Here is a 14,693-nt window from a genome sequence, read left to right as displayed (position 1 = left end):
GTTTTCCTGTGTGTAGTGCTGTAGTTCTTGGGCTGTTATTTTGGTGGCCCTTCCCGTTTTGTTGGTGGTTTCCTGTAGCAGCTTCACGCCTTCCTTTGAGTGCTATTCCCTGACCTGCTTTCTATTGGCAAACAAGACTATTTCAGTTGTGCGGACGCTTTCCTTCTTTGTGGGGACATTGTCGATTGTCATGTCATGTACGGATGTACTTTGTGGACGCCGTCTCTGCTCCACACGCTGTAAGTTTTTGCTGTCGTCCAGCATTCTGTTTTTGTTTACTTCGTAGCCAGTTCAGTTTTACTTTTGTTTTGCATAGTGACGAAGATAGATATCTACATATATCCATATTTAAGAGTTATGTCTTTCTATAGTCAGGTTTGAAATAACTAGTGTTTTCTCTTTGTGCTCTTTCTATTTTTTCTCCATCTCATGACCGAGGGTACACTGTGGACTACCTTGAGCTTGGAATGCAGGGAGTAGCAATACTCCTTTCTCTTATCATATCCTGTCCTGTCTCTTCTCAGAGTAGAACAATTGACTTGTGTATTACTTCTGGAGGGTGGGGGCTAGGGATATATTGAAGAACACAGCACTTCCGTAAGGTTTTCAGATCAACTTAGCTGCGCAATTGAATGTGTTGTCCTAGGCTGGTCTCTATATTCAAAGCTTTGAAAATAAATTACAAAATACCTATTCTGTTCTGGTGATGATTTAAACTCAGTTTATGTGTCATCAAAAGAACTTGGGATTGACCAGTAACTTAAATTCCCTTGGAGGAACATCTGGTCCAAACGCAACAATAGCCATCCCTATGCTTCATTGCCTTTTCCTCTCCGTTTTGTTCATTTTTGGTTTAAGCGTTACATACCTTTTTACCTGCACGCCGTCTCCCGCTGTGCTCTGCATATTGGGATCACGACAAACCATCCTCGACGCGTTCCGACTTCTACAAAGTAATTAACTACCTGCTACCACCTAATGATATGGAGTATTACAAGGTTACCCTGCTGAGCTCTATACAGCACAAGCACTAGACAACAGCACATTATTTGCAGATTATAATTGTTGAGTTGCAAAAAATATTTTTTGGACCAATTAGGGGAAGATACATCATTTCCCACGGCACACTAGCCGCGGCATGGTGGTTGAAAAACACTGGTTTAATAGTCTGTTACAAGATCGTAATGCGCATTATCGCTTCCTACAGTAACAATTACAACTTACGAAATTTCTTAGCACGTTTTTTTCTGCATTTCATTGGTAGTGGATTACAAGATTGTAATGCGCATTATCACCACCTACGGAAACAGAGCGGGAAAGTACCGTATTTTCCGGACTATAAGGCGCACTTAAAATCCTTTTTTGTTTTTTTTCAAAACTCGACAGTGCGCCTCGCCTAATGTACGGAATAATTCTGGTTCTGCTTACCGACCTCGAAGCAATTTTATTTGGTACATTGTGTAATGATAAGTGTGACCAGTGGCAGTCAAACATAAGAAATACGTGTAGACTGCAATATGATGGCAATATGACTCAAGTAAACAACATCAACATTTTATATGTTCCATTGAAAATATAGAACATTACACACGGCGCTCAAAAATCTGTCAAAATGTTTTAGTACGACTTTGGTCGTACTAAAACTGATTTAGCCATTCCTTTAACACTTTTGACGTGTGTTTGGGGTCATTGTCCTGTTGGAACACCCAACTGCACCCAAAACCCAACCTCCGGGCTAATGATTTTAGGTTGTCCTGAAGAATTTGGAGGTAATCCTCCTTTTTCATTGTCTCATTTACTCTCTGTAAAGCACCAGTTCTATCGGCAGCAAAACAGGCCCAGAGCATAATACTACCACCACCATGCTTGACGGTAGGGATGGTGTTCCATGGATTAAAGGCCTCACATTTTCTCCTTCAAACTGATAGTTTGTGCATAAATTCTTACGAGGCGTTGATCCACTCCATGTGCAAAAAACTGGTGAGCATTAATTGTGTTTCTTGATAATCCATTAAAATGACATGCGGGATTTGCTTGTATCTCCTTGAGGAATAACGAGCTTGCAGATAAGACTCCTCAAGGGCGACATGTTTTTCCATTGTGGCGATAAAGACAAAATAATTAGTCATATGGTAAACAAGGGAAATGTTATGATTTCACGAGGGCCTGCGGGCGGTCTGTTATTGGTTTTACTTGCATCACCTTGCCTCTGATGGCAGGAAGCGGGTGGTGATGCAAAGCGGCTCAGACAGAGGATTCCGAAGCGTCGACACACTGCTGCCTCGCCGCGGGCCAGCTCTCTGAACGCGATGGTGAGATTACAGAAGTCTTCACCCCCTTTTGACATTGGGGAGTAATAGGTTTTTCTCCCAGAAAAAGGGGCCTTAAACAGTGGCGCGGGAACCGGGACTTTCACATTTTTTGGGTTGACATCTTCATTCTTAAAGCCTATTATTATTCCAACGGAGCCTTCAGTCGCCTGGAGGGAGCGTTCACTCTTGCTGGTTCAGATAAAGTCCACCCTGCAAATGTGGCCTCTTGTCCTTCTTACACAAACTGGGAAAAGACACACGGGGAAGATGGACACCCGGGGGAGGCTCACCGTCAAAACCAGGCTGTGGTGACCCGACTTTCAAGCAACAGTCTTCATAACTTGCTATTGTACGTTTTTGGCTTTAAGGGCGCAGAGAAAGCCAAGTGATATACAGTAGAACCTCAATTTACAAACCCCTATATTTGCAAACTCTTTGGTTCACAAACTTTTAGATCGGGCCAAATAAGCCTGTGTGTGCAAAACGATCTCTCTGTTTACAAAAGCTTCATTCATTCATTTTGTGTCCCGCTGGCAGCCATTGTGTACTTGCTCGTAGTGAAGAGCTTGAGCAACAGCAAGTTTTTAATTGTGATGAGAACAGACATTTTCTTGTGAAAGATGGCTAAGTGCAGTTATTTTCCTACCATGAATTGATTAACGTGGACCCCGACTTAAACAAGTTGAAAAACTTATTTGGGTGTTACCATTTAGTTGTCAATTGTACAGAATATGTACTGTACTGTGCAATCTACTAATAAAAGTCTAAATCAATCAAATGGAAGAGAAGACTACCTATTGTTCAGTGGCGCCTCTTCCAGGAGAAGACACACACACGGCCCCTCCCCCTCCTCGGTCTGCTCCTTTCTCTCCTCTCGTGAGCTGCTTCTTTGACGATACAAATGTACTATAAGTGTATTTCACGTCATTATTGTAGCAATATGGTTGTTAAAGTTAAGGATTTTTGTGATTTCTGGTCGTTTGTGAGAGCACCGAAGGGACTTCTGTATGCAGAGCAGCGCATACAGCTTGTTGTTGATGTTTTAGATTGGTAATGAAGAGAAAGTTAATTCATCACTTCCTTGTTATGATTGTTTGATACACAGTACTGTGTAGCACTTAATATTGTGTACAAACCTTTAATAAAATAGGGACTTTTAATGAGGCTGGAACCCGTTATTCATATTTACATTGTTTCTCTTGGAGAACTGTGCTTCACTATACAAAATGTTCGATTCATGAACCCTGTTCAAGAACTAATTAAGGTTCCACTGTAAGAACTGGGCTTCACCGTGACATCTCAGTGTTCTTGAATTTCCATATCGAGCCTTTCTAGAGTTCCTCCATACATGTAAAGGGAGGGCAGATCGATCGTTAAGTCTGTAGCGTCGATACCAAGGGTAAGGGATTAGATTTAGATTTTATATTTAGATTTAGATTTATTGGTCCCCTTGGGGAAATTCATTGTCACTGCCGTACATTTAAACAATAGACATTACACATCACAAAAAAAATAACAAAAAGACATCATACATAACCAACACACATTTACAGGCTTGTCAGACAGGTTGGCCGGGCCTGCTGTTAAGGGCGGCTATAGCTGCAGGGATAAGGCTTTTCCTGAGGCGGGCCCTCCGGAATTTGATAGTTCTGTACCTGCGCCCTGATGGTAGTGGGATGATGTATTGGTGTAGTGGGTGAGTGATATCCTGGACTATTGTTTTTGCCAGTCGGATGATGGACCTGTGGTTTAAGTCTGAAATGTTGGGTGTGGGTAGGCCGATGATTTTAGCTGCTATGTTTGTAATGCGTGTGAGTTTGGTCCGGTTGGTTACAGAAAGCATGGTGGAAAAACATGTGGAACAGTACAGAAGGATGGGTTGAACAATGCTTTGGTAAAGTAATATCAGGAGATGAGGTGCAACGTATAGTCCTTTAAGTTTTCGGATGGCTGACAGTCTTTCTTGACTTTTTTTTTGAATGTCCGTGGTGTGCTGATCAAAGGTGAGTTTATTGTCCAAGGTTACGCCCAGGTATTTAAAAGTGTCAACTGTTTTAACTGTTTGTGTGTTTATGATGATGGGGTTCTGAGGTGAGGGGGGGTTGAACCATATTTATTTTGTTTTATTGACATTGATTTCCAGATAACTGGCTGTGCATGACTCTGTGAAATGTTTGACTGTGTTATGATATATTTTTTTGTTTTCACAAAATCAGTTTTGTTAATGACTTTCCTCTTTTCTGATTTACGGTATATATATTGTTACAATGTTGAATATTTTTGTTAAACAATGCCAAAGCATCAAATCTTAGGGTTCATGCATTGCGTGAGCTTGCACTCAGTTTTGGACGCCTCTGAATGCTGTGTTTTGATGTCTTTTGTCAATTGCACTAAAATACATTTTAAAAATGACAGTTAATACATGTGATTAGTAGCGGTCAATCTCACTCATGGATTATCTGTCTTGGAATCGTCAGCATAAAACTCTGTTCTTCCCGATACGTTTTGGTCTGATCTGAGCTGAATATGTAAGCAAAGTCAAAAAATTAAATGTAAAAACATTCTTATCCAGCTAAATTTCATTCGGATTTGAATTTGGCACCAATTTAAATACCACATTTAAAACCCCATTGAAAAAGTTTCTGTACATATAACCCTTTATGATAAATATCGACCGATTGGGTTGCATTTTTTTTCAACTATTTACTTGAATTAAGAGTCTTCTGTAGTTTTTACCACCATATGTACAGTATGTAGCATTGCCAATGTACTGTAAAGATGAAGACGTGACAGCTTGTGTTTGTTTCAAACATTAGTTTGATCGTTTATGTGAGGCGTTGCAGTCTTTACAAAGAGTGTTGACACAAGAGAGACAAAGAAGAATTAGTATATGTACAGAAAGCTTTTAGAGTGTAAGAAAACACAATAAATTCACTCACTTTGCGGTTAAAACTGGATTGTCAATACATTCTTTCTCATAATAATCTTCATGTCACGATAAAGTTATTAATAAACATACATTCTTCTGTGAGGGGAGGTTAGATCAAGCAACTCTGCTACAAAAGGGGTGGCTATAAAACTTCTTTAAAGGATGGTGGTAAAGTATATATTAAGCCTATTTGTTACCATCACGCTATCATTATCCATCGTTCATGTGAGAAAAACCCATGAAAATTGCGTATGGACACCTTTTAAAATCTGTCAGTGCAAGTTGTGCTAATAATGCGCTCAAAAGGTGTTCTCAGGAGAATTAGTAGGACATCTTACAAAAAATAAAAAGTTGTGTTTACATGAGCGACGACCTCTGCAAACATGGCAGACGTGCTACTTTCATTGCGCAGTTTTTCAGGCAATATTGTGCTATTTACATCTTAAAGGGGACCTATTATGCAAAACCAACTTTTTTTTACCTATTGCTACATGTTTTTATGTATTTGGGTCCTGCATAAGTCCCAAAAACTTGAACTCAAACCATGGAAGAATTGTAGAGACATTCATAAAACAATCTTGCCTTCCTTTATACTTTTCCAAACGAGTTGTTTGCCCAATTTGTGATGTTTTTCCCTTTTGTGATGTCCATTATGGTAAAGGCTTACCCGAAGAGCTTTGCACGAGTCCGTCATAGTAGTCCGACGCTGTAGTCAATAAGTTCCTTCTTTCTCTATTCTCTTGTTTCGAAGCAGACTAAAAAAACTACAACATAGGTGACGGGGAGATGACGCTGTCAAAGTGGAGGCACGTAAAAAAAGACCAACCACAAAACGGAGCAGCCTGACGAAACGGTCAGAAAGCAGCTTGAAAACCGTCTGGAAAACATAATCTATGCAACATTTTGACCAAATAACTACCAATACATGTTATGTAGACCACAAGGAATTGTTCTAAATGTAGAAAAAAATCATAATATGACCCCTTTAAGTCAGATGACACCTACAAAATACCTCTAAAGTTGCACAAACTTTTGTTCAAATTCAATTGTGCGAGACTTTAAGCCTATTTTTACGCTTATATAACCAATGAAAATGTTTAAATAGTTCACAACTGTACTGTTTTAAATAACAGTTGAGGTTAAAGTGATGATTACAACAGATTATTTCTATTGCTACAAAACCATTCCAAACAATTTGGATTATTTTGAACACAAGATGGTGTTTCCACATTTTTGTATGTGTAAATGTATGGTTTTCATTGGACAGAAACATAAACTTACCTAACACTAATTTATAAGAGCACAAAAATGTCACTGAACAACTATTTAAAGTGCATTTTTGCAAGAAATCCTACTAAATCCTTCTGAAAGCATGGCTCCATTGTTACCAGCATGACACCAGGCTGTTGTGGAACTAACCTGCCCGGCTGGTGTTCACCTCACATTCTTGTCCTCAGAACTCTGCTAGGATATAAGCAGCTTGGCGGCGTACAGCAGGATCCCGCCCAGACCGGCAGTGGCGGCAACAGCCAGCACCCTGACCAAAAGGAAGTCCATGGAGTCCTCCAGCTTGGTGTGGAGCCGCAGGACCTGGCGCTGGGTGTCCTCTCGCGTGCCCGAGTTCTCAATGACGTGGCTGGCCAGGCCGCGCTTCTCGTTCAGCGGCATCTGGGCGGCCAGGCGCTGATCGGCCTCCTCCTGGGTGAGTCCGTCCCTCTGCATCAGGCGCGCCAGCTGAGTGGCAGGGTCACTGGAAAGGAACAGACAATGCCAGATTATTTATGGCACATTGTGAGAGGAATCCAGAGGTGGTGAGTCATGCTAACGAGGCGCGGACAGCGAGTATGTGTGAAGCATCCAGGATGTCCAAAACTTTGGACCTAATTGGCAGTGAAAGTGTCAGAAACACACTTCAGAATAGTTATGGTTTCAAACATGAAGCATGTAAAGCATGGATTGGGGAAAATGTGCACTGGACCGCATGGATCATCATGCACCTTTTCCTTTGTCAAATTTAAATTACTTTTCAGGCATTTTCTGTTTTTTTAAATATACCTGTCTTAATTACACCAAATTATTATGTAGCTCTCTAATCACAATCCTATATTTATTTATATGCATATTTTAAACAAAGTTATTACTGTATAACATTCTAAAATATGTACTTATACTATATTACAGCGTGGCGCAGTGGAAGAATGGCCGTGCGCGACCCGAGAGTCCCTGGTTCAATCCCCACCTACTACCAACCTCGTCATGTCCGTTGTGTCCTGAGCAAGACACTTCACCCTTGCTCCTGATGGGTGCTGGTTAGCGCCTTGCATGGCAGCTCCCTCCATCAGTGTGTGAATGTGTGTGTGAATGGGTAAATGTGGAAGTAGTGTCAAAGCGCTTTGAGTACCTTGAAGGTAGAAAAGCGCTATACAAGTACAACCCATTTATCATTATTATTTATTTACATACATTCATTTAAATTTATAACATGCTTGAAAGCAGCAATTGTAATATATTTTATTACACTATAAGATCTTCTGTATCTTCTGATCTTCTCTATTGTTGCTGCCCAATTAAAATCATGTGTCCATTTTTTTGTATATAAAAAAATCATTAATTTTGCATTGAACATTAATTAACATTACTAGAAATGTTATTAATAAAATATATACTTTTACTATATTACATATATTCATTTTAATTATTAACATGCATGAAATCAGCAATTGTATTATATTTTATTACACTATAAGATCCTCTCATATTGCAATTGTCCAATGCCCAATCTCTATTATTGCTGCCCAATTAAAATCATGTGTCCATTTTTTTGTATATAAAAAAAAATCATAGATTTTTGCACAGAACATTAACCCTATTAGAAATATTATTAATAAAATATATACTTTGACTATATTACATATATTCATTTGAATTATTAGCATGCATGAAATCAGCAATTGTATGACATTTTATTACACTATAAGATCCTCTCATATTGTTGTTGCCCAATGAAAATCATGTGTCCATTTTTGTATTGATAAAAAAAACGGATTTTTCGTAGAACAAAGAATATGTTAAAATTACATACATGTTATTAGAAATATTATTAATAAAATATATATACTAATATTATATCAAATAATTTGATTTAAAATAATAATGAAAGCAGCAATTGTATTATATTTTATTACACTATGAGATCTTCTCACATCGTTGCTGTTTAATGAAAATCATGTGTCCGTTTTTATATATATAGAAAAAAATCTGACATTTAGCATAGAACACTTTTTTTGTTTTAAATAAACAAATACGGTATTTTATTTAATTGCGCTATGAGATTCGCTTATCTTGTTTTCATTTTCTCTGTTGAAAAGGAAAACAAGGTAAACTTTTGATGCACTTTATGTACATGTTTTTAGTTCTACATTTATCTAACTCGGCTTTTTTGAAGGAAACAGCAGAGGCCAGTGAAACAGGACTGACACATAAGCTAATGTGTCATAATTAAAAGGTCAGAATTGAGGGGACGACGTGTCGCTTACCAGTAAACTACAACAGTGTGGTTGAGAAACTGAGTGAGCCTTCTGGTTTCGAAGAGAAGCGGCACATCCAGCACGACGTAGCGGTAACCTAGGAAACGGAACATTGTTGTTGGGCACAAACTGAAAACATACGTGCAACATCATTAAAAAACGACAACATGTTGACATGATGGGCACGGTGGCATTTTTATCTACCAACACGAGAGCTTGGAATATTTTCCCGGTTTGCTGCGCAGAATTGGTGATGACTCGATTAATAATTGCCCTACAAGCCAATTAAAAAAAAAGTTCCACTGTGTTTATTAAATGAAGAGACAAAGTGTTTTACATGGGGATATTTCATTGATATGCCTTAAATATAAAACACATAAAAGATAGATGCTACAAGTGGTAACTGCATGAGCAATATTTCAAACAATTATAGCTTTAACAAAACATCAACCTAATCATTTACCCATCCATCCATCCAGAACTGAGCTCAGGCTACACTCAACTGAATTATTACACACCTCTCTTGTTAAGCTCATCATTAAAAAGTTGTAAAGCTAAATTGATCCGTTGTGGTTTTATTTTATTTTTTTAACTCTTCGCACAACTTCAATTGCAGTCGTCCCTGGCCTCATTGCACTTCAAATATTGCAGTTTCACATCGCAGATTGTTTTTTTTTTAAGAATAGTCTACAGCATTTTCAAGCATTAAAATGGTTAAATGAATTAAAAGTAGGGATGTCTGATAATATCGGACTGCCGATATTATCGGCCGATAAATGCTTTAAAATGTAATATCGGAAATTATCGGTATCGGTTTCAAAATTATCGGTATCTTGTTTCAAAAAGTAGAATTCATGACTTTTTAAAACGCCGCTGTGTACACGGACATAGGGAAAAGTACAAAGCGCCAATAAACCTTAAAGGCACTGCCTTTGCGTGCCGGCCCAGTCACATAATATCTACGGCTTTTCACACACACAAGTGAATGCAAGCATGCTTGGTCAACAGCCATACAGGTCACACTGAGGGTGGCCGTATAAACAACTTTAACACTGGTACAAATATGCGCCACACTGTGAACCCACACCAAACAAGAATGACAAACACATTTCGATAGAACATCCGCAACGTAACACAACATAAACACAACAGAACAAATACCCAGAACCCCTTGCAGCAGTAACTCTTCCGGGACTCTACAATATACCCGCCCCCCGCTACCCCCCACCTCAACCACGCCCCCCCCAACCCCGCCCACCTCAACCTCTTCATGCTCTCTCAGGGAGAGCAAGTCCCAAATTCCAAGCTGCTGTTTTGAGGCATGTTAAAAAAAATTATGCACTTTGTGACTTCAATAATAAATATGGCAGTGCCATGTTGGCATTTTTTTCCATAACTTGAGTTGATTTATTTTGGAAAACCTTGTTACATTGTTTAATGCATCCAGCGGGGCATCACAACAAAATTAGGCATAATAATGTGTTAATTCCACGACTGTATATATCGGTATCGGTTGATATCGGAATCCGTAATTAAAAGTTGGACAATATCGGAATATCGGATATCGGCAAAAAAGCCATTATCGGACATCTCTAATAAAAAGTATTCAAACTAAAAGTCGAGGCCAGTATCATGACCACTGATTGGCTTAACTTGAGGCTGCATTACTATATTGGATTAAGAGTGTAAAGGTGATTAATTTGTGTTATTTCATGTCTAAGGTGCTGTCATAATGTTGAAAAAACCTATTTTGAAGGTCGTAAAGTTATTATATTACCGTATTTTTCGGAGTATAAGTCGCTCCGGAGTATAAATCGCACCGGCCGAAAATGCACAATGAAGAAGGAAAAAAACATATATAAGTCGCACTGGAGTATAAATCAAATTTTTTGGGGAAATTTATTTGATAAAACCCAACACCAAGAATAGACATTTGAAAGGCAATTTAAAATAAATAAAGAATAGTGAACAACAGGCTGAATAAGTGTACGTTATATGAGGCATAAATAACCAACTGAGAACATGCCTGGTATGTTAACGTAACATATTATGGTAAGAGTCATTCAAATAACTATAACATATAGAACATGCTATACGTTTACCAAACAATCTGTCACTCCTAATCGCTAAATCCCATGAAATCTTATACGTCTAGTCTCTTACGTGAATGAGCTAAATAATATTATTTGATATTTTACGCTAATGTGTTAATAATTTCACACATAAGTCGCTCCTGAGTATAAGTCGCACCCCTGGCCAAACTATGAAAAAAACTGCGACTTATAGTCCGAAATATACGGTATTTTTCACGCTCGAACTTTGAAAATATATGATTTATATTGAATGATTCCTACTTTGCCGAAATTCGTTTATCACCGCTCGAGGCCAATTAATGGCGATGAATGAGGGTCGACAGTATTGCGTTGAGACGGGGGGAAAAAAACAAAACAAGAAAGAATCCCAATCTCACCTCTGAGGAAGTAAAACACAATCTGCTTGAGCATCTCTTTATGAATCTCCGGGTGAGTGATGGAGTTGAGCAGCTTCCTCTTCCCCTCGTCGGCAAAGATGAGCCGGCCGAGCTTCTGCCGGTCGATCTCGCCGCTCTCCAGCAAGACCTCAGGCCCAAAGTGGAAGACGATGCGCGAGTGGGCGGCCGTGTGCGGCTCCACGACTGTTGTTTTTTTTTAATGTTATCTTTAATGAAACAAGTAGAATAATCATATGTACTATTTATATATTGTAAAGTACCTTTCCTGGCCACGACATCGGCATCAATGATAGGACACCCGAGATCCCGCAGCATCGACGACACTGTGCTTTTCCCTGAGGCGATACCACCTGTCAGCCCAACCAGGTACATCTCCTGAAAGTAATGACAATAAATTGAATAAACAAAAAAAAAGTGGCTGTATATGCACCAAACCCTTGAGGCATCAAACGAGTTGATTAGGCTAACAGTAGGATTTTCTTTTATTTGGTGTGGTGAGGGTGGAAAAAAATAAGTACATTGTTCAAATTATTTATGAGACCGGCCGTTGTGGGACCTAAGGCGACGAAGTGTAGGTTATGTTTAAAGGTATTCTTTACATCAAACTCAAGGCCCGGGGGCCAGATCTGGCCCGCCACATCATTTTATGTGGCCCACAAAGGCCTGGAAATAATATGCGTCAATAAAGTACTTTATCTTTTCTGACTAAATGTATTTGTTCTTTCCATTTTAACAGAAAAAAATGCAGGTACCGCATTGTTAGAATAATTGTATCTAAGTTATCACAAAACTTTGTGTTACATTGAGTTCCCGGCGAGAGGACAAAAGCTGTCTTTTAACCTACCAAAAAGAAGGCTTGTAAAACTCCACTGTGTAGGATGGGAAGTAACATGAAGGTGTTCCGTTTATTTCATGCATTGTAATCAACAGAAAGATACTGTCTTGACCCAAGAACTACAAAAGCGAAGAGGAAGCAGGACCAGACTCCCCTCTAGGCACCGCTTCTTTGAACTGTTCTATGACCTTTTCTTTTGAACTGTTCTGTAACCAAAGGCAATGGCTGTTTACGACCCATGTCCCTTAGAAACAGCTGTTGCCATGTAATCAGGGAAAGTCCAAATAAAAGAGGTAAATAAATAAATGATAAATGGGTTATACTTGTATAGCGCTTTTCTACCTTCAAGGTACTCAAAGCGCTTTGACAGTATTTCCACATTCACCCATTCACACACACATTCCCACACTGATGGCGGGAGCTGCCATGCAAGGCGCTAACCAGCACCCATCAGGAGCAAGGGTGAAGTGTCTTGCCCAAGGACACTAGGAGGTGGCGTACAATCTTTCGCCAGAGCGTGGTGGAACTGTACAAAGAGTACAGTCCAGACGTTTCTCCTCAAATTGAGCCAAATTGAATTCTGTCTCTGTTTAATTATTTGCTTCTTGTCTTGTTTAAAAGATGTCATCAGTGTTTGAACCTGACAGCATGACATTGCATACCTTTTAAACTTTAATATTATCCAATGTAGGAAAAAGTATGTTATCATACTTTCCAAACATTTTATTTTGTAAAAATACTTACATTTCTGCTTGACTCATGGTTTTAGTGCAAGTTATCCACCAAATTGCACACTGTAAAAATGACAATACATTTTACTGTAAAATTTCCGATGTTTTTTACAGCATCTTACTGTAAATCTAAAAAACTCTACCATTGTTTTTATACGGGAAATTCTGACGACTGAGCTGCCAGTGTTATTGCTGTAATATCTATGTTTTTGTTTTTTTTACTGTTAATGGTAAAACAGTATCACAGTTTTCTAATGGTAAAAAATTGGCAGCTCAGTTGCCAGAATAACATAAAAACGATGGTAAAGTGTTTCCATTTACCGTAATATGTTGCAAAAAACACTGTACATTTTATAGTAAAATTCTGCTGATTGAGTTGCTAGTTTTTTACTGTAAAAAATACTTTTTTTTTTAGGGTGTATGTCAAAAATATATATAATAATCAAATGCATAGGCAAATTCATATATCATTCGTTGTTACAAGCGGCCCTCTGAGGGCAGGGCAGCCATAACTACAATGTGGCCCTCAATGGAAATTAGTTTGACAACCTTGCGTTACATACTTGTTGAGATAGATACTTTAGATACTACAATTAGTGAGTCCCAAGTAATCACAGGTACATTAAAGAAATTAGTTGTTAAACACGTACGGCTAATGTACTACAATATATAGGGCAGTGTTTTTCAACCACTGTGCACTAGTGTACTGTGAGATATTGTTTGGTGTGCCGTGGGAAATTATGTAATTTCACGTAATTGGGTTAAAAATATTTTTTGCAAACCAGTAATTATTGTCTGTGCTGTTAAGAGCTCGGAAGAGTAACCGTGTAATACTCTTCCATATCAGTAGGTGGGAGCAGGTAGCTAATTGCTTTGTAGATGTCTTGAACATGGTTTGTCGTGATCACAATATGCAGACAACAGCGGGAGGCAGGGTGCAGGTAAAAAGGTATCTAATGCTTAAACCAAAAACAAACAAAAGGCATTGAAGCTTAGGGATGGCTAAGCAAAACCAAACTAAAACTGAACTGGCTGAAAAGTAAACAAAAACAGAATGCTGGACAACAGCAAAGACTTACAGCCTGTGGAGCAGACAAAAAAAACACCAAAATAGGAGCGCAAGACAAGAACTAAAACACTACACACAGGAAAACACAAAAAAACCTCAAAATAAGTCACGGCGTGATGTGACAGGTGGTGACAGGACACCTACTTTGAGACAAGAGCTATAGTGATGCATGCTTGGTTATGGTTCGAATTCATATCCAACAATTGCGAGAACAACTTTTTACTGTCAATATCGGCTGCTGAGTTTAATTTTTTAATGTTTTCTGCTGGTGGTGTGCCTCGGGAAAGGTTGAAAAACACTGATATAGGGAAATGCAGTAATAGAACAATTATAAAACACAAAAAAATATGTTGATGTACTGAACGACACTTCCGCTATGACGTCACTATTAGGGTCAAGAGGTTGTTATCCAAGTGCCCTCATTATTACTTCACTTCATTTGATATTTAAGTACATTTCCCCAAGTACTTGTTTCCTATCTTGCTAATATTTTTCAAACTTAGCTTACCTTTTAATTGCGCGCCGACCTTTAAATTAGAAAAAGTGGACCACCGTGGAAAACTGCTAACAAGCGAATGCTAACACAAGTATCGGCAGCGTCAAGACGTCCGCAAATAGACGAAGAGGCGACGCCATGGTCTTTAACAGGCCGTCTCTAGAAGTGAACAGTCAAGCAAAAATGACACAAGCACTTGACGCTTGTGAAATGAGCTATAACTTCCAGGGTCATCCACATGCTAACAACCGGATGTGGGACCACGGTGTGTCACCGCAATGTGCTTCCTCTAGCGCAAGGGGA

At 38.9% G+C, this 14,693-nt stretch overlaps 1 protein-coding gene across 1 annotated transcript; it reads right to left on the bottom strand.

The window, feature by feature from the left end:
* Nucleotides 1-3,809: 3,809 nt before the first annotated feature.
* Nucleotides 3,810-14,654, bottom strand: dcakd (dephospho-CoA kinase domain containing). Its single transcript, XM_061966610.2, has 5 exons — nt 14,403-14,654; nt 11,520-11,634; nt 11,239-11,442; nt 8,778-8,865; nt 3,810-6,991 (listed from the first exon to the last, which is right to left on the bottom strand). The coding sequence occupies exons 2-5, from the start codon at nt 11,629-11,631 to the stop codon at nt 6,706-6,708; spliced, it is 690 nt and encodes a 229-aa protein (XP_061822594.1). The 5' UTR covers nt 11,632-11,634; nt 14,403-14,654; the 3' UTR covers nt 3,810-6,705.
* Between the last annotated feature and the right edge of the window lie 39 nt (nt 14,655-14,693).

Source organism: Nerophis lumbriciformis, linkage group LG11, assembly GCF_033978685.3.
Source record: "Nerophis lumbriciformis linkage group LG11, RoL_Nlum_v2.1, whole genome shotgun sequence".
In the NCBI taxonomy this organism is placed as follows: Eukaryota; Metazoa; Chordata; class Actinopteri; order Syngnathiformes; family Syngnathidae; genus Nerophis; species Nerophis lumbriciformis.
Note: the sequence above shows the minus strand (reverse complement) of the source record. Positions and strands in the feature narration are given on the sequence as shown.